This window comes from Echinops telfairi, unplaced genomic scaffold (assembly GCF_000313985.2).
Source record: "Echinops telfairi isolate 266 unplaced genomic scaffold, ASM31398v2 ScPeMD7_7424;HRSCAF=8462, whole genome shotgun sequence".
In the NCBI taxonomy this organism is placed as follows: Eukaryota; Metazoa; Chordata; class Mammalia; order Afrosoricida; family Tenrecidae; genus Echinops; species Echinops telfairi.
Genome location: NW_022111324.1, coordinates 77478913 through 77498137, shown reverse-complemented (window position 1 = coordinate 77498137; position 19225 = coordinate 77478913). Strand labels below are relative to the sequence as shown.

The window sequence follows — 19225 nt, the reverse complement described above, 5'->3', positions numbered from 1 at the left end:
AAAACCCATGGAAATGACACAAAGTCATTTCTAGGACCTTTGTCTGAGTTGTATGTAATTATCATTTTTAACAGCTAAAAATAGCTGAACATTGTGTGTGTTATGTGGCTCACCCGCTCACTGCTTACATCTGTGTGCTTGTATCTTATATCATCAGCAATGAAAGTTTGAAAGTACACATAGCGAAATGTTTACATCTGTTAGGTCGGGACGCCTGTTACATTATTTTCTGTTCTTTTTTACAAAGTCACATGGAAGGTGGAAGAAAAAGAAACCAAGCAAAGGTTACTGTCAAAACACAAACCCTAGAGAAAGAGGAACACAGTCTTTAGAAGGAGCCAGTATGGACTTTGACAGTCCAGGCAGTTAGTCCAGAGTGATCTGGAGCAAGATCTCCGAAGCATCGCTGAAGGGGGTTAGCAGAGAAGAAAGAGTTGGGACACCTTTGTAGTGATAACATTTGGGAAGAAATAAAAATGGCGATTACAGCAAATGTGTTTATCGGCATTTGGGCAGGAAGTTGGCTTAGTTTGCCCGAAAGCCCTATTTTCTTTATTATCAGACTCTTGCCTTCTGATAGTGGGAAGAAGGTGGGCGAAGTCGGAAACTTGACTAGAGTGATTTTCTCCTGTAAGGAAGAGAGGAACTAGAGAGAAACTCAGTTCACGGACATCGATTCTGACGGGTGGCAACTCTATAGGACAGAGTAGAACTGCTCCATAATAGTTCCAAGACTAAATCTTTTCTCAAACAGACTGCCTCGTCTTTCTCCTGAAGAGCAGCTAGTGGATTTGAACTGCCACCCTTGGTGTCTCTTTGTAGTTAACTTTTTGTTTTCTTGAGTTTCTTTCAGGTTTCTTTGCTTGATTTTGGTTTGGTAATGATATGTGTTGGTGATTTTCTTTTGAGGTCTATCCTGAATTGGGTTCATTTTACTTCTTAAACGAATAACTTCTTGTCATTCATGATGTTAGGGATCCAGCAACTCTAACCCCCTCAGTGCTTGGCTTTGTTTCTCCCTGCTCTGGGATTCCCGTCCCCGGTAAGTTCGTCCTCCTGATTGGGTCCCCTGAGTCTCAGGTCCCTCTCATTACTCTGATTTTTGTGTGTTTCGTTTGGGATTGCTCCTATTGCCGTTCAGTAGAAGAGACTCGTCTTTCAGCCGTTTGAGTCTTCCATTGATTCAGTTCTGCCCATTGATCTGTTCCTGAAATTTTAGTATTAATCTTCTGGATTTCTATTTGAAGTTTTTGTTTGGTTTCTACTTTTTCCTTTATTTTGTTACTTTCTGATAGTATTTTTATGAATTCTTCTACAAAATTTTCTGTGTTTTCCTTGCTTTCATCTGATTTCTTGATCTTTCTCATAATCCATCGATGGAACCTAATACCATTCTTTTGAATTCCTTATCAGGTAGTTTTAATGCCATTTCTGTCCCAGAAAGATCTTTTAAGCTGTATTTTCATCCCTAGTTTGAGCTACTCTGCTTTGTTTCATGTGCACTTGAATTGTCGTTGCCTGCAGTATTGTTTTATATGTATGTAATTGATAAAGGTAAGTTGGTTACACCTAAGCCCCTCCTTACTTGTCTCCCAGTAGTCGTGAGAGAGAATATGACAGTTGGTACAGTGATCAACAGGGACAGGTGTAAATTGTGGTCCTTACTCAGCAGGTTGACTGCAGGACATACCAGTGTGAAGCAAGGTTGCTGTTTCCCGTCAGGTGGGTCAAGGACCCTATAGGGCTGGGTAGAACTAGCCTTTTGCATTTCTGAGCCTGTAAATCTTTTCGGAGAAGAAAGCCTCAGATTTCTCCTATGGAGTGGTGGGTGGCTTCCAACAGTTGACTTTGTGGTTAGCAACCCGACACTCCACTACCAATGTTCCTTCAGCCAACCCCTACTCAGAACAAACTCTTCATCACAGTCACCTTCGCTTTTCACTTGTTGCATGGGAAGCTTTTACATCCTTGAAAAGAACTTGAACCCGTCTTACACAAAATAAAAGCAAAATAAGACACACTGGTCTGGCCTACAAATTCTTAACAGATGCAGGAAGATAGCACACTCCTAACCCAGAGGCTGCTGTGGTTTGTAGCAAGCGTTATGTTAAGTGCCAGGCATTCAAAGATAAATAAAATAGAGTCCCTGCCCTCTAGTTGCTCACAAACTTAGCAGAAGAAATACATAAATAAGCAATTTTCATTTCAGTGTGGAGGGCTATGTTTCAGATACGGTAGGAATATTTCAGAAGACACCAAACCTAGACTCCAGAAGTAAAACTCCTTGTACGTAGAGGTTTGATTAAATTAATTGGATCTTAGCTCTTTCTTTCCAGTTCCATCATGAAATTCCTGTTAACACAATTCTAGATATAGTAGCTCCCAGTAAGTCCAGGTTCTCTTTCCCATTAGTTTCCTGACCTGCCGTAGGATTACTTCATTGCTCTTCTCACTCAAACTGAACTTCCATGTCTTCCTCTTTAGCAGGTAAATCTTTTTCCCCTGAAGCAGCCATCAAAATGAGGTGACAGCTAAGTCCACATGGAAGAAGCACATCAGCCTGTGCGATCCAAAGATTGTAATAATAAGATGCAAGACCAGAGGAGGAAACAATATTAGAGCTTAAATTTTGAGCACCCAGTTTGCAGAAGGCTATGGAGGACAGTGAAAGCCCCAAATCTGCTAATTCTGGATGATATCTATAAAATCAGCTGAAGTAGGGACTCTGTCGATAAATGCAATGCTCTACGCCAGTTATAATTGAATCCATAAGGTTGCCTTAATTCGTTTTGATCTAGCTCTTTTAGTTAGATGATCTTTGTGCAATGCTTTGGGCACCCATTGCGCTGAAAGTTGGCTATGGCCAAGGTGTTCACTTAAAAATGCTAAAACCATGTGAGATATTCGCATCAATAAGTATGATATCAATGGTAATTATGTGGTCTTCCACTAATTTCTGGACTTCAGCCATGGTTACTTCATTCTTTCCCTTTCTTGGCCCATCTTTGAGGTTTCCCATTCTTCCTTAACACTAGGTTTATAGACATTTGGCATGTGAACAGAACCACACGTTTTCTTTAAAAAACAATTATTTTTATTTACAAACAGCATAATTATACAATATATCTGTATATAAAATTTATAGTATTTAACATTATACAACATGTTCAATGATTGGACCCAACATGTCTTAAAGGTCGCTTGGGTCACTCAGTATAACAATCTATGCTGCATTGTTTATGTTTACATTTGATGTTTACTTTTTAAGAACTTTTGACTACATATATATTTATCTGGCTTAATACTCAGTTTACATTCATGGCAAATTGACACATATCTGTAGTGGTGTGTTTATCACAAGGAGAATTTTAAGTTAAGGTTTATGAGATAGTTTATTGTGCCAGCCTGGCTGATAAACACAAGTGGGATTAATTGAAGGGCGGAGAGATAAATGGCTCCGTGAGCCTCGCCTTTCTTGTCTCTCGCTCTTTGACCATCGGACCAGTGTGCGGCTGCCTTGCTTGTTCTGTGCCTAAATGTAGAGGCTACAATACCTGTGGAACGCCTAGCCTGTGGACTTGTCGCTGTAAGTTGAGGTCCCTTTAAGACCACACGATTGAAATTTGCATCTCTTGAGCTGGGGACTGACAGTTGGTGACCTGCCTGGCTGTTTTGCTGCCTGTGCTGGGATAGCCGAGCTCTTTCCACAGAGGACATCGTGGTGGCCTTCAAGACTCAAAGGACTGCCAGTGTCTCACAACTCTCTCATGGGAGTGAGTTGCACTGAATCATTCATACTGCTTATAATTTAACAGTTCATTTCTTGTGCTATATATTTATCTATCTCTATAAATATATATATACATATATATATATAATTACTAGCAATCTGTTTTTGTCTCTCTATAGAACCCTGTCTAACACAGTTTAGAAGAAAATGAATTTGGATATATATATTTGTCTCATTAAATGAATAAAAGTCAGTATAAATGGTAGGAGGTAAATGTAAGCACTATGTAAAACAGAAATGCACATCCCATAAACCCATTCTTAAAATGCTTGATTCATCTAAAACTTTGTTTTCTATGGGACAGCATGCCTGTAAACTTGGTGCAAAGCTTCTAAGATTTGGGAAGATGCCTGCATTTGTTCTGTCACAACGTTGATGTTGTCCTGCTCTAAAAACTGTTATTTGCATGGCACAAAAACAACCCCCGCCTTTTGTAAAGCACCGTATTGTCACTAAGACGTGTATTGCAGAGGGAAATTGTCTGCGGCCATCCATAGTAAGCATGTGTGGTGTGGAATGAAACGGCGTGCATGAGCAGGAATCCTGGTAGCACTACTTTTTGACTTAACCTTTGTAAATCACACCACTTGGTTCTCATTGCGGTCCTTAGGGCTCTAATCCATACAACCTGCCCATAAACACTATTTTAGAAGCAAAATCTTTCTACTACCTTTCCTTGTCTTTCAAAAAGGCCCTGGGTTTCATTCCCAAGAGCACTTTTCCTTTTATAAATGACTGCTCTCCAGTATAACTGCAGCGTTCAACTACTGTAGTTATATGTCTGTGTGTCTGTGACGTCCCCTTTCCTCAGACCTACTGTAGACCACATGTAATGGATACTTGTGAAGTTCGTTTTAAACAGGAAGGGAAAACCTGCGTTCAAATGTCTGGGGATTGTGTAAAAGCAGTCCAAATGCACCTCTATCCTGTGTTAAAAAGCCTCCTTGAATTTCAGCAGAGAAAGCAGATGTATCCAACTTTTGTTATAGCTAAAATATTCATCTTAATGGAGCCGATACATGATAAATCCTACTTTGAGTCACACCTATTGAGCCCATTTCAACTCATGGACAGAGCAGAGCTGTCACATAAGCTTTCCGAGGCTGGAAATCATTGCAGAAACACTCCCATCTTGCTCTCCCATTGAGTGTAGCAGCTGCGGATTTGTTTGTCTAACAGCCAAGGTCTAACCCGCCGTGCCACGATGGCTCTCCAATTTGTGGTATAATGCTTATATAGCAGTGTGATGTATACTTTGGTACATGGTCACGTTTTTTGTGTAAGATCAAGGTCGGCAGTATGAATATCAGTTAATCTTGTGTGGTTTTGCATAAATAAATACAGTAATTTTAGTTTTCCTATCTTGTAACATAGTAGATAATGTGATTGTGATTAAGTGCATATGTGCGACAGTTCTATTACTTTTGCTAGAATCAATCATCTGACCCTACTCTCAATCCTCAGCTCCCTCTACCACAGGGCTTCTTGCCCTTAAAATGTGTTGTCCATTTCTGTCACCTTAGTAGTAATTTTCTAGATTTCCATTTGCTGTTTTGTGTATGATTTCTATTTTTTAAATCATTTTAGACCAGTTTTGTTGTATTATTTTCTTGAATTCTTCTAGAATTTTAGCCGTGTTTGTCTCCAGTTTGTCTCTGGTTTCTTTGGTGTTGTCTTTGATCTCTTTTGTAACCTGATGAAATGACACAAGGATAGATTGTTGAATTCCTTATTAGTTAGTTCTCAAAGGATATCTTCCTCTGGAAGATTTTCTGTACCTGTATTTAGGTCACTTGTTTGGGCCATCTGTCTGTTTGGAGACGGGGTGGTGGTGTGTGTGTTTGAGAGAGAGAGAGATTTGAACTTGTGTGCTGGCTTGAGGCATCGTGGTAGTAGTATATTAATTTGTTAGCTGTCTGTTGGTTAACTTCACTGGCATTTTTTTTTAAATAATTAGACAAAAGGGTGGGCGTGCTACAATGGTTGCTAGTTTGGTAGCACATAACCCGCCTCTAGGTGGATTTAGTAATTGATTGGGAGTGTGGACTTACCCTCACTGCCATAGATTTGGTGCTGACTCATAGCAACCCTGTAGGGCAGGGTAGAACTGCCCCTGGAGTTTCCAAGAGTGTGACTGTGTACAGGAATAAAAAGATCACTTTCTCCTACAGAGCACCGGCTGGACATTGGGGATTGCAGCGCAACGAGCAGCCACCCCGCCACTAGGGATCATCGGGAGTGGACAGTCGTCCCTAATTGCTAGTTGTGTAGAGCCGTTGTGTGAGGGGAGGGTGAATGGGTGCTGACCATTGCCATCATCAGTTCAGAGGTGGTGCAGTGTGTGGGGCACTCACCCAATGTGTGGGTGGCAGATGTGAGTCTGTTGACTGACTTCAAACTGGTAAGAGAAAGACATTTTAAAAAGGGTGGAGTAGAAGAAAAAAAGTAGGGGGAAAGGCAATTTAAGGGAAAATAAAAAGAAAAAAAAAGGGAAAAGGGCAGTGTGAGACTGGTGTGAGCACTGGGTGCTCAGAACCTGGTACTCACTCTGCAAGAGGTGCGCCCCAGCCACAGGGACAGCGGCACTGCTGGCCAGGGAGGTGCTAGGGGCACTGCTGACGCTGGAAACAGTGGGGTAAGGGGCCGCTCTACTCTGCAGGGGAAAATCTTCACCAGATTTCAGTCGCCCAATTTTCTGTGCACAGAAAAGAATACATTTATTTCTGAACAGAAAGGGAACTCTTTCCAACAGTGTAGGTAACTGCTTGCCTATGTTACGTCATCCTCACGGAACAACTAAGAGAACACTGAGCTGGTGCATCGCCTGCTCCTCTTCCTCGCTGCTACCAGAGCTTGTGCCAGCTAGGAGATGACAGGGAGCCCTGGGAGGAGCCATATTACTCTGTAGGACCCGTTTCTTGCTGATCAATGGTACGAGAATTTAGTTTGCACCCCAGAAAAATACTTGTTCATTTTGAAGGCTGTAGAATGGCTGTGAATTGGGGGCAAATGGAAATCAGAGATAAGCTTGGGAACACATGCCGTAAGCTGCAGTGTGGTCCTTTATTTTGAAAACATGCTTTTAACTGCACTCATCTCCTATTTTTGAAAAACATGGTCTGTTTAGAGACTAATTTAAAGATTTTTGCCTACTTATTTAACATAAATTTGGTGACAGTAAAAGTGGGAAAATGCATTGATCTAAAGCCAATTGTGTGGTTTTGTTTTAGTAAAATCTTTATAAAACATACTAATTTCTGTCATTCTAATTTCTGTTTTCATATCCACATGAGAGTTTTATTCCAAAAAATGGTATCTTCTGTCCTGAATTGCAATCAACAGATCATGCGCTCACTCCAAGCTCAGAGACAGGATTTTCTATCTTGAAAGGAGACTTGCAGGATACACCTACCCCCTCAAGGCCCCCACTCTAGAAAGGGGAGCCCCTGCTTTGACATCAGCTTCCTCCTGGCTGGTGGAGGCACTGCTGCAGGGTTTGCATGACCTTAAAACCTCCAGCTCCAGCCCTTCCTAGCCCGCACCCCACCCCCATGCCATGGCAGTCCTTGGCAGTGACTTTAGCCATTCCAGTTTCCAGAATCATTTCTCTGCATCTCCTTAGAGACCACGGCCCCCACCGAGAAGCTGACAAAGCTGTGGACAAAACGTTTTGCATTTCAGTCTCACCAGGGACTGCCAAGAATCCAGGGAAGGTTAGGCATTGACTTCCCCCTCTCGCGGAATTACAGCTCTTTGCAAAGTAAGGAGAGAGCACTTTATCTGCAAAGGGAAGAGTTGCGTTATTAAATTGTGCTTTTAATAATACCCTGCTCAGCCAGGTGCACCAGGAAAGGCGCACGAGAAAAAGTCTGCATCTCGTTGCAGAGACCAGTCCATATATATGGCTTTGTCTGTGCAGTCGTTGGGGAAAAAGAGTAGATTTCTCCTCCGTGGCTCTCCCTTGTTCTGTTTTCCCTAATCTCTCAGGTTTTGTACAGGCAACCCACCACCCACTGGTCTGTGTTAGACTGCTGATGGGGAACTCTAGTACAATCTCGACCAGTCTTCTAGATTTTGCACTGTTCATTATTTGTTTTCTCTCTAACTTTGCCATGGGTGTGAATTTTCCTAAAATACAATGTTAACAGTATCTTTTTTTCTTCTTTCTATAGCTTTTACCTCCTTTTAAGCCTCAAGTAACATCTGAGACAGATACCAGATATTTTGATGAAGAATTTACAGCTCAGACAATTACAATAACACCACCTGAAAAATGTAAGTAAATCAGGAAGGTAGTGAGACTTTCTACTATACCTAAAAAAATAGTCATTTAAAAAAGCATTGGCTGGTATTGCAATCACATTCCACAGTGACTTACTTCTTTTAAGGATGTACAATTCCCAGTGTGAAAATCTGAAGAGACAGTGACTTGAGAGGAGAAAGCATCTCTGGTGGAAAACTCCTCTTGGGAGGAATTGTAGACGGGATGGTAGTCGAAATTTCAGTCGCGTTAGCCCCCTTTCTTTTGATTTTCCAATAGATTCTTTTGACATGAGCTGAAAGAATTCTGAAATAGGAATTTACTACTTTCCCCAGGCCTTGTGCATGGACACACCACCTTCATGGCTTTTTGCCAATCCTGCTATCCTACTTAATAGTTTTTCAATTCATTTGTAATGGAGTTACTTTTTTCTTTAGCTTTGCTGTAACCAGTATTATCTATGAAGTAATCATTTATTTTACTAGTAATATTTTATATCTGTGAGGGTAAAAAAAATTCTTGCTATAGAATCATAGCAAACTTTGTTAAACAAAAGCATCAAAACGGGAAGCTATTTTCTCTCAGCATGGCCTCCATACAGACCTTCCGAAGGCCAGGTCTCCGTCCCTCCAGTGCTCCCGAGGGATTTTGCACTGTGGCTTTGACATTCTCCAGGGACTTAAAGCCTTTACGTACTTGAGTTTGGAGAACAAAACGAAACCTGAGAGGGTAAGATCCGGGCTAGGTGGTGGATGGGTAAAGTTTTCCGACACTTTTCTCGGGGTGCAGCCCTTACTCCATCCAGTCAGTGACCCAATGTATTGTTAGGGTGGAATACATGCCTCAGCACATCTTTCCTGACCGAAAAGCCTACCAACAGATCGCAATTCAGGAAAAGCCAATGCAATTTGTAATGTTCTTCAAACTTCTCCTTAATAGCCCCCCGGGATTGTCCTGTGTCTTTGAAGAGTACCTGTCAAGATTAGCCCTTGGAGATTCTATAAAAACAGTTGTCATAACCTCTGGAGCTGACCTTTCTGCCTTGACTTTAACTGGCCCAACAGGTCCCCTTAGAAGCCACTATTTTCATTGAAATTTTTTTTTAAATGCATCCTAATGAGACCATGGCAAAAAAGCAAGGCTTGCTACTCCCATACAGAGTTACAGTCTTGGAAACCGATAAGGGCAGTTCTAGCCTGTCCGGAAGGGTCACTATGAGTCAGAATCGCCTTGTTGACAGTGAGTTTGGATTTTTTGGAATGAGACTAAGGCGAGTGTCTGAGAGAACTTGTCTGCAGCCATTCACGGATGGCAGAGACATGCTTTAACGTGTTTTGTTCGGAGTAAACCCAGGTTTGTATAAACTAGAACCCAAGTAGCAATACTTTTTGACTTACCCGCCTGTATATAAATTAGATGATATAGCCATTAAAATTATGTTCATGTTCAGATTACAACCACTTCATGTCTGTATCCCATACTTTGATATGTTGTTATGGGGCAGGGCGGGACCTAAATAAGTAAATCTAATGGAAGAAAAGTATCTTCAAATATAATTTATAAACACTGCTGACAAGTGTTATTCTCAAAAGTCTTAGTTCAGACAGCAAATGCTGACTGGGAAGTCCAGTACACATCTGCCAGTTTTCAAGTCTTAGGAAGGAAAATTAGATTGAGATTTAGGGTGATAAATTGATGGTTAAAAATAGTCTTCAAGTCACACATCTTTTGGCTCACCCAATAACATCATGTTTTTCTTTTCTTTTCCTGTATTTCCCTGGATGGTTTCCCTCTGTGTCCCTTCCCTTTTTCTAGTTGAAACAAGTTAGTTGCCAGCGCTAGTTGACATACCCTGTGTGTCTGTGAGGGAAGGGACGGAGGCGCTCAGTAGGTTTGGTCATTTGAGGGCACACCAGGAGGCACCTAGGCCAAGAGAGCCTCAACCAGAAGACATGACTGAAATGAAAAACACCCCAAATGTAAAATATAATATTTGGGCAGATATGTACTTTACTGGGGGAAATGTCTGTGCCTGTACTTAGAGTCACCAGAAACCCTTTACTTTCACTTTAGGAATGAGGACGTTGAGATCCAGCAGAGATGGGGGTGGGGCAGAACCCAGTGAAACGTGAGCTGCTCGTGGTCCCACGGTCAGTGGCAGCCATAGCCGGAATGGTGCCCAGGTTACGTTGCTAGGGCTGCTCACCGTACAGCACCGTGGTGGGGCAGTGAGCGTCCCCGCTGCCTTATGTGCCACAGAGAGAAGCTTAGGCTTTTGACAAGTTAACTCACAGTGCCAGAAAGACTTTGAAGTTGTGGGAAAATGCTGAAGCCTGGGCTATTGGAGTGCCAACAATGCGCATAGACCGGAATATATGAGGGCCTTCTAAAAATCATAGGACAAGGTGAATTCTTTTCATTACATTTTCCCACAAACTTTTTGAAGCCCCTTGTAGTTCCTCTGACCCATCCATGGTTTGTAGGAATATAGTTGTCTGAAATGCTGGGCAGTCCCGTAATTTATTAGAGTGGACCAGGGAAGTTCCCTCTCTACAGCATCCACTAAGCTCCCTCCGGTGGGTGTCATTCTAATTGTAATCCAGCTCCATCAGGCCCTGCTGAAACCTTCCATTGGCTTCCCATTGCAGCGTAATTCTAAACCACCCAGCTCATTTGCTAATCTGGACCCTATCCTCCTGTGACTTCATTGTGCTCCACCTTTCCTCCTTGTTTCTGTGCTCCAAACAGATCTCAAACATGCTCCCTTCACCTCCCTTGGGACTTTCTGTGTCTAGAATTCTCTTTCCACAGATATTTCCATGATTGTCTGGCTCTTTGTGCTTCACATCACGTTTCATTAGAGATTCTTCTCTGACTCCCCAATCTACAGAACAATGCACACACGTGGTGATAACCTCACTCTAAACACTGCATGTTAGCACCTCTAGCTTGCTAATAGTTTTTCTGGATAATTTTGTTTATTGTTTGCTTCTGCCACTTGCAGGCAGTTTTTAGAGAGGGAGGAATCTTATTTGCATTACTCACTGCTAGCCTCAGTTCCTCTCTGGATTCCTAGTCATCATAGTTTCCAATAAATACCTCTTAGATGAATGATTAAACAGACCCCACATAGGAATGAGCCTTCAGGGATGGGATGCCTGCCTTACAAGGGTGCCACTGCCTATTGGGGCCCGGAGGGTAGCTGGACTTTCTTGCTCCCCACTCGGTTTCCACTACGAGCCTCAGGAGAGCCAGGTCTTGTCTCTGCCCTCGGCCTTACTGTACTTGAGATTGTTCTTTCTCTTAAATAGAGCTTTTTGGCATTTCTGGACTCTTCAGGAGAATCAAATATGGCATTTTGGAAGTCATAGGTAGAAGTAGGCTCTGTAAGTGCAAAGCTAGAGCTAGACAGTGCACTTGAGAAACATCAAAGTAAAATCTCAGTTTGAGAGGCAGGGATGACATTGGCAGACTGGTGGGCTCAGCCCTTCTCTCTCCCACTTCCTAGGTCTGGGCCAGTGGTTCCAGTGCCCTGGGAGACCCATTCCGTGAATTCAGAAGCAGCCATTGCTTCAGCCAAAACACTCAGGGTCTTACAAGTGTGACTTTGAAAATGTATTTCAGCACTATGTTTTAAATTCCTTTGTCCAGTAATCCACTACATGAGGGTGAAGCTGGGCCCAGCCGAATATCTAATGAAACAAAGTCACCGTGAGGGCACACAGGAGGTGGGGAAAGGGCTGACAGGAAAATGATGTTTGGAAACACAAGATATGAAAGACCACTGGGAGACAGTTTACAAGTCCAGTGTGACTATAAATAAGTTAAATTAAAACTTAAAAGATATGAAGGGGCTTCAAAAAGTTAATGAGAAAACTGTATTATAATCTTTTAATTCCATTTTCCAAGAACTTGTTGACATCCCTTGTATAGCTACTTTGCTAGCGCCTTCTCTCCCTGTGGTTGGCGGTCATCACAGCCTAGCTCTCCAGGACCAGAATCCGTGGGAAACTGCTCCCGCTGCCCGGCCCTCGCTCCAAGCTTTCAGGGCGAGTGTCAGGACAAGAGTAGCCGTTTGATCGGTGCTCAGTTTCTAGAACATATAAAACAAGACAGTTCGGAAGGTGAGAGGGTGTTTTAAATCTCCCCACAAAGATTTTAGAGCTTAATTTGAACCTAGTGTCATATGTTCTTGATCAACAATTCAGCCTTTAATAAAATGTTTTTTCCTGGCATGTCACATTTTTGCATTTTCATCAACTCTTTTTCAAACAAATACATGTAGTCTTTATTTGGGCAGCAGCAGCTCTGATCGTGGAACTAGACAGAAGCGGAAGCAGGCATGCTCTTTTCTGTTTGACAGGAGGTTGGAACTGACTGGACAGGAACTAACAACAACAGAAAGCCTAGCGATCGCAACGGCATTAAAGGAAAATAGGACCATTTCTGTGTCAGGACACCCCCCTCCCCCCAGTAAACACACACACATCACATAAACATACGCTCTACCGCATGGCAACCCTATAGCACTCAGAGTGGCGCATGTGCCATAGCGGTGTCAATGTCTTGACTTTTGGAAGGCAAATCTCCAGGCCTCTTTTCTGAGGTGCCTTTGGGTGGGTTCAAACCACAGGCCTTTTTATTAGTAGCCCAGTATTTTACTGTTTGCAGAACCCACGGCCTTCAAAAGGAAGCCGATGCACTGTAGAAATTCCCGTGCTGGGTACCGCCCGTGGGGGAGGGGGATGTGCGTGTCCAGCATTGAGTCACAGGGCCGTGGTCTGAGGAGCTAGTGTCGGCCTGCTCTCTCTCTTGATTCAGCCTCTCTGGACAGAGCAGCCAGGTGAAGAGCTCCCCAGCCTGTGTGAAGACAGACTGGCAGCAGCAAGTCTGCTGGCCCCCCGCCAGTGGCCAGCACAGCACCAGGCGCCAAGAGTGCGCCCTCTGCCTCTCCAGGGCTGAAGTGCCCTGCTGTGGGCCTGCGCTGTCTGCTCTCGGTGACTCCGCCCCTGGCTTCCGTGAACAGGCTGTGGAGGTACTTACTCTGCCTTCCCATAAGGGGCAGATAAAGGGGAGAAGCAGTGAAATCATGAACTGTGACTACGTTTAACAACATCTCTTCTTTCCGCTTGAACAATGGCGCAGCTTTCCAGCTGCCGAAAGACAGAAGTTGGTGCATAAAGTCCACAGTAGTAACATTAGTTAGCACTTGTCTCCCTACTTGCCACCTTGCTGTTATGAAACAGAATGGAGTTGTTATTATTATTATTTTTCAGAACAAATCAGCACTTAGGAAGGCAAAATGTTCCATTTTCTACAAACAGCTGCAGTAACATGCCAGATTGTCCTCACTGGTGTTAATTAATTGAACAGATTTTGGAGTATGTCGTCTTGTGTTACACCCATTAATGGTGCTCTGCCTTCCTCTTATAGGAAAATAGGATTTCTCTGCGATCTGGTAGCTTTGCTGCCACATAATCACATTGGTTTAAATACGCCTAGAAGATGAAGTAGCTGATGCTCCTTGGGGTTGGCCATTCCGATGGACCCTCACTTGCTGTTTTCTTTTTTCAGAGGTGTTTGAAACAGGCTTCTCTCTATTGTCTCCACTGCTCTCTGTACGCATCCTTCCAGAGCAAGGACTTACCTGTGTGCCTACCCTTGCCAGGGTCAGCCTCAGTCCCTCTGCCAGGCTCATGGCAGAAAACTGTATTATAATCTTTTAATTCCATTTTCCAAGGACCCATTTCCAAAATGGGTCCATTTTGGTTAAGGATCTTATATTTTCCTCCTTCTATTACCAAGAACGAAGGAAAAAGAAGTGAGAGATACTGGTTTTAAAGATTATCAGGGTCTTCACGGAGTTATTTCTGAAATTCAGATTTTTTTTAAATTCAGAGATGTGATTAATTTGTTACCAGCAGAATTGAAGACTAATTTTCAGCTGTCCCCAGCCTCAGTACCCCTCCTCCTGAAGGAAAGCCAGTGTACTTCCCCGGCCTCGCAGCCCTGGGCTGGGCCAGGTCATCTGGGAGCCCAGCCATCCTTCCAACTGCCCAAGACCAGCTTCCCTCCCTCCCACGTGTGCTGTCCTGGGCACAGCGCGTTTGTGGTGCCGAAACACACTCGGCAAAACAAAGCTGTTAATGGGGGAAAACTGTTTCTCTGAGACGTGATTGACACATGTCAGAATCTGAGCCTGGAGATTTCAGCGGCCCTTTTGTAGATTTCTAGAGAAATTTTAGAAGCTGTGACTCAGAACTGATTGACTCACCCTCATTTCCCAGCTCCTACAGTCTCTCTGGCAGAGCAAAAAAATACTGCTGAAGGTATTTGAGCTAAGAGGTGCATGCGTATTACTTGGTTGAGAACACCTAATGAAACAAAGCCTTCCATAGAACCCGATACTATCAAGAAAAACCAACTACAGTGGGTGTAGTCTACTTCTAGAGCAGTGGTTCTCAACCCGTGGGTTGTGACCCCTTTGGGGGGGGGTTGTCGAATGACCTTTTCACAGGGGTCGCCTAAGACCATCAGAAAACACATTTCCGATGGTCTGGAACCAAAACGGCTCCTCTATCCATCTCCAGGTGCGTCCACCCACATGCAGATATGCCCACGTCCGAGTACCTGGGCTGAAGACAGTTACCCATGCTACACCATGCTTCAAGACAAAATTTCATTTATTTGTAATTAGAAATGAATATTTCACAATATATAATTACATATTGTTTTTGTGATTCATCACTATGCTTTAATTATGTTGTTTGTAACAATGAAAATACATCCTGCATATCAGATACTTACATTATGATTCATAACAGCCAAATTACAGTTATGAAGTAGCAATGAAAATAATGTTATGGTTGGGGGTCACCACCACATGAGGAACTGTATGAAAGGGTCGCGGCATTCGGAAGGTTGAGAACCGCTGCTCTGGAAAGATTGAGGGTCCTGACTCCCAGGTCAATAGAAGGGAGACACGAATGCTTTTCAGTTGGTTGATTCCTACTTCATTCAGTTTTAATTTGGTAGCAGTTCTTAGACACTTTTGTTTTAAGAACATAAGCACAAACATAAGAACTGTGATCAAAGGAGGCAAACAGAAACAGTTGTCTCGTGCATTTCAGACAAATGCAAAGCTCCGCCCTTTGTTGGGTAGCAGTCGGTGTCCACAATGTGGCGAGAGTGGGCCAGTGCTGTTTTCTCCCATTGTGTGAGAGGACTGCCCCTTAGAGAGGCTAGAAAATGAAAATATTAGGTAATTGTATGAGGGCTGCTACAAAATTGTAGAAACGTTTGTCGAACAAAAATATCAAAATGTAAAACTATCGTGTGTTGACAAACCCAGCACGCACTTCTGAGGGCAGTGCTTGCGTTAGGTTGGGTGGTTCCCCGTTCTTGCTTCGCAGTGCTGGCAGAATGCATGTGGCAGAAGCACGTTTGTAAATCCAGGTGATTTTTATGAGGGAAGGGCACGTTTCAGGTATTACAGTCTCAAAAGGTACATTCTATCCCTGGAAAGCTGGCAGGGCCATGCGGCAGGGCCGTGGGAAAGTTCACAACTGAAAATGTCTGTTTCAAAGGAGCGTGGAAAAACACGTGGAAGGAATACTGGGACAGGAAGGAGCCCGTTGTGAGCCACAAGCCAGGAAATCCCGTTGAGTGAGGGCCCAGAGTTCACCCTCCACTTGCAGAGCACCTGGAAGGAGAGGAGCGCCTGGTGATGAGGGATGACCAAATGACCGGCTGGAAAGAAAGGCATCCTGACCAGGCAGGGTTCTGATCGGCAGCACTGCTGCAAAAGAGGCTGGGCCATCAGCTGTAATCCGCCCTCTACAGGAAAACACGACAAGATGAAAGGGCAGCTTCCTTGTAAACAGTCTCTGTCTGCTGGTAAACTAGTACACACACCACTACCACCACCACCCCTTAGCCTTTATCTGAGTATCAGGTTTTATCACAAGAAAATTGGGAACAGGGTGTTACGGCAGAAAAGATATGCTGAATAGAGAGAATAAAAATGTTAGAAATAAAAAGACAGTCAAGGACACAAATGAAATCAGGCCATGGTTATCTCCATTTTGCATTTGAAGGTATTTGGCAAAGAATTCTCTATAGACATTAACATTTTCTCTGTAGTGCCTTAAACATTCAGGACTTCTGTCAGTTTAGCAAACAGAGGCGCCCTGGTGGCGTAGTGGTTACCTGCTGGGATGCTAATTGGTGAGGTTAGCAGTCAGAAACCACTACCCACCCCAAGGAGAAAGAGAAGTTTTTCCACACCTTCTCGAAAACCAAAAGGGGCAGTTTCTCCCTGCCCTCTAGGGTCGCTAAGAACCCGAACCAGCTCAGACGGTGAGTTTCATGAAATGAAAGGTTACTGTCGGTGGCTTGTTCCTTTTAGGAAAGTCCTATTCTCTTCAGTATTCTTTTTTCTCAGTTTTGTTCAGACTTGAAGGGTTAGTGCCTGGAGAGAGAGGGATTTGATAGTCTTCTCTACCCATCGACCACATGTTTATGAAAAATAGAACTTTAAAAAATGTGCTTATTGATTATCCCATTGACAAATGTTAGTTTATGTGAGTTTTATTGCCTCTATTTTTAGTAAGGAAAATATAGACCAGAGATCATAATTGGCCAGAGTCTAACGAAGTTGTTTGCTGCCCACAGACGATGAGGATGGAATGGACTGCATCGACAGCGAGAGGCGGCCTCACTTCCCTCAGTTCTCCTACTCCGCAAGCGGCCGAGAATAAGCCTCGCAGTCCACTCCTTCACAGCATCTTAGACTGAGCACTGGAAACGGCTCCTGGACATCGCCAACGGTCCTCGCTCTTGCAGACAGTGGGAACAAAAGTCTCCGACCAACCAAGGAAGGGTCTTTCACCCCTAACCTCTCACCCACACGAAAACACACATATATGCAAACACACTCGACTTTCTGTTTTTGCATGAAATTGTATCTCAGTCTAAGGTCTCATGCTGTTGCTGCTACTGTCTTACTCTTATAGCAACTTTAAGAGGTAATTTTCTGATTTTTGTGAATCATGAGTTCACCATGGTTGATTTGTGCACCAACTGTTATCTTTGTTGTCTTTTAGTTTTTGTTTTCCCTAACAATGAAGGCTGGGAGGGGTCCTTTGACTCTAGGTACCTCTTAAAACGTTCTAGAAGCTAAATCAAAAATGAATGAAGCGAAGAAGATTTAGTATGTGATTCTAAGCACTTGGGAAAGGATGGTCGTGTGCACCGGATGCAGGGTGGTAGTGAGACACACCGGTAGGGAGAGATCACTAAGGGCTGGCTGGGACTCGTTAGGAAGAAGGTGAGAGGACTACACAACTGTTGATGAGTGGGTGTGTGTACATACACATTCCTGTTGAATACTGCAGAAGAAGCTGTGTCTCGCGGGCAGTCATGGACACGGTTCGGACATGAAGGCGCACACATGGCAGAGGTAGCGTCATGGAGAGGGTTCATGTTCAGTGCGTGCCAGAGAGCATTTTTGCGCCTGCGCTTGGAAGCGTCTTCCCTTCCTTGGTGTTTATCACCTTTGATGGCTGAAGAATGTAGACAGATACGATGATCCTGCTTTTCACCAAAATTTGTACACCAGGTAAACAGGGGTTCGCCTTATTTGTTTTAATTTTCTGCTTTCAAGTTTTTCATTATTTCACTTTTTTTCCTCAGATGTTAAAACTTGGAGTAGCCTTTATGGTTTTGTTGGTACTGCAGTAGTATTTATTATTTAGTGATGAGGATCATATGTCATGTAGCCAGTGCAGCTCCAACTTACACAAGATAGACAGCATGCAGCTTCTTTTGACCCATGGGCAAGGAACGTACAAGCTGATGAGAATCATGCACTTTTTCTCCTGTGTTTAAAAAATATATATATATTGATAAAAGGCTCTGACGTTGTACATATTGGTTTTGGGAGAAGAGATGCTGTCGTTTAACCCCTTGGTGTTGAAAATATCTAACTATCCATGCCAAGGGCTTAACGCAACATGTGGATGTTGATGTGTGCTTAGTCGGGGATGGATCCATTCAGAAGGTCTGGCAGCACGGTGTGATGAAGACAGCCGAGACTTGAACGATGATGAGAAAAGAACTTTACTTGGCACGATGAACACAGCTCATCTGTTCACTAAGTAGGCAGTAAGGATAAGACCTGGTGTGTTAGTTCTGATCTTGGTACACTATCACTGAATTAAGCCATCAGGGAAACAAAACAAAACAGAACAGCTCCAACCTTTCCTTTTTCTGTATCTACTCATGTCCCTCCGTTCCCACATTTCTCACTGAATGGGGGCATGTATGCAAACCTCATCTTCCTCCTTCGTCAATGATGATCTTCAGATCCAACCCTTTGGTGCTAGGAGCTGACATTTTCCAAAGCAGCCTGTGAAGTCCAGGGAGCGGGGCCGGTCTTGCGGCAGCGGCAGCAGCAGCCCAGACTCCCTGCAGTGATCGTGGAAATGCAGTTTAGCTAAACTCCCTGACAGCTCCCAAAATGGAAGACTACAGCGTTATGTACTATGATGATTGAGCAAGTGACTTTTACAGTAGGATGAATCATATTCATGTGCAGATGTCTTAGCCTCAAGATGCTGGAAGTATGGATTTTATAGATAAGAAACCACTGCTGGCGGTGGGTGGGCCACTGGGACTGACGGGGGTTAAAGGGCATTTTATTAAGGCAGCTAAGACATATTCAGACTTAGATTTTGTCCTGATTTTTCATATTTTTATCTTAGTGAAGCTCATCTTTAATATTGAGTGGGAAGTTACAGTAAGTGGTAGTTCACTCTGAACACATGTAGATCAACTTTGTTATTTTGAAACTTGCATTGATGTTGACTCTTTCACTTTGACGAGAACGTAACCTAGAAAGTGTGTCCTGTGAGTTGTTTTGCGTCCATTCATAAGAAAGAAACAGAGGGAGGAAGAGAACTGAGAGCCTGGCTGCAGGTCAGAGCCCTTGTTCCTGCAGAGGGAAAGTGTAGCACCACACACACACTGAGCACAGCGCTTTTTTCCCCCCTTCTGTGTGTGTGTGTGTTTTAAATCGTAAGGTGATTCCATGGCCTTGGCAAAGAATGCCTTCCTAAAGATTAATGACCAGCGCTGACAGGGCCGCAGGGTGGCCCCTCCTCACAGCTGGCTCC

General features: G+C 43.5%; 1 protein-coding gene across 3 annotated transcripts in view; it reads left to right on the top strand.

Annotated features, from left to right (window-relative positions):
- AKT3 (AKT serine/threonine kinase 3) overlaps positions 1-19225 on the top strand; it is a 322148-nt gene that overhangs the window by 289380 nt on the left and 13543 nt on the right. Inside the window, exons 12-13 of one of the 3 annotated variants that reach the window (XR_006680827.1) lie at positions 7963-8065; positions 16725-19117. Coding sequence is in view for 2 of the 3 variants with exons in the window: in XM_004699953.2 (XP_004700010.1) it covers positions 7963-8065; positions 16725-16810 (189 nt within the window). In the remaining variant the exon portion in view is untranslated. Of the gene's footprint in view, positions 1-7962; positions 8066-16724; positions 19220-19225 lie in introns of those variants that run through there. The other 2 variants (XM_004699953.2, XM_045298105.1) reach the window with 2 other exon arrangements.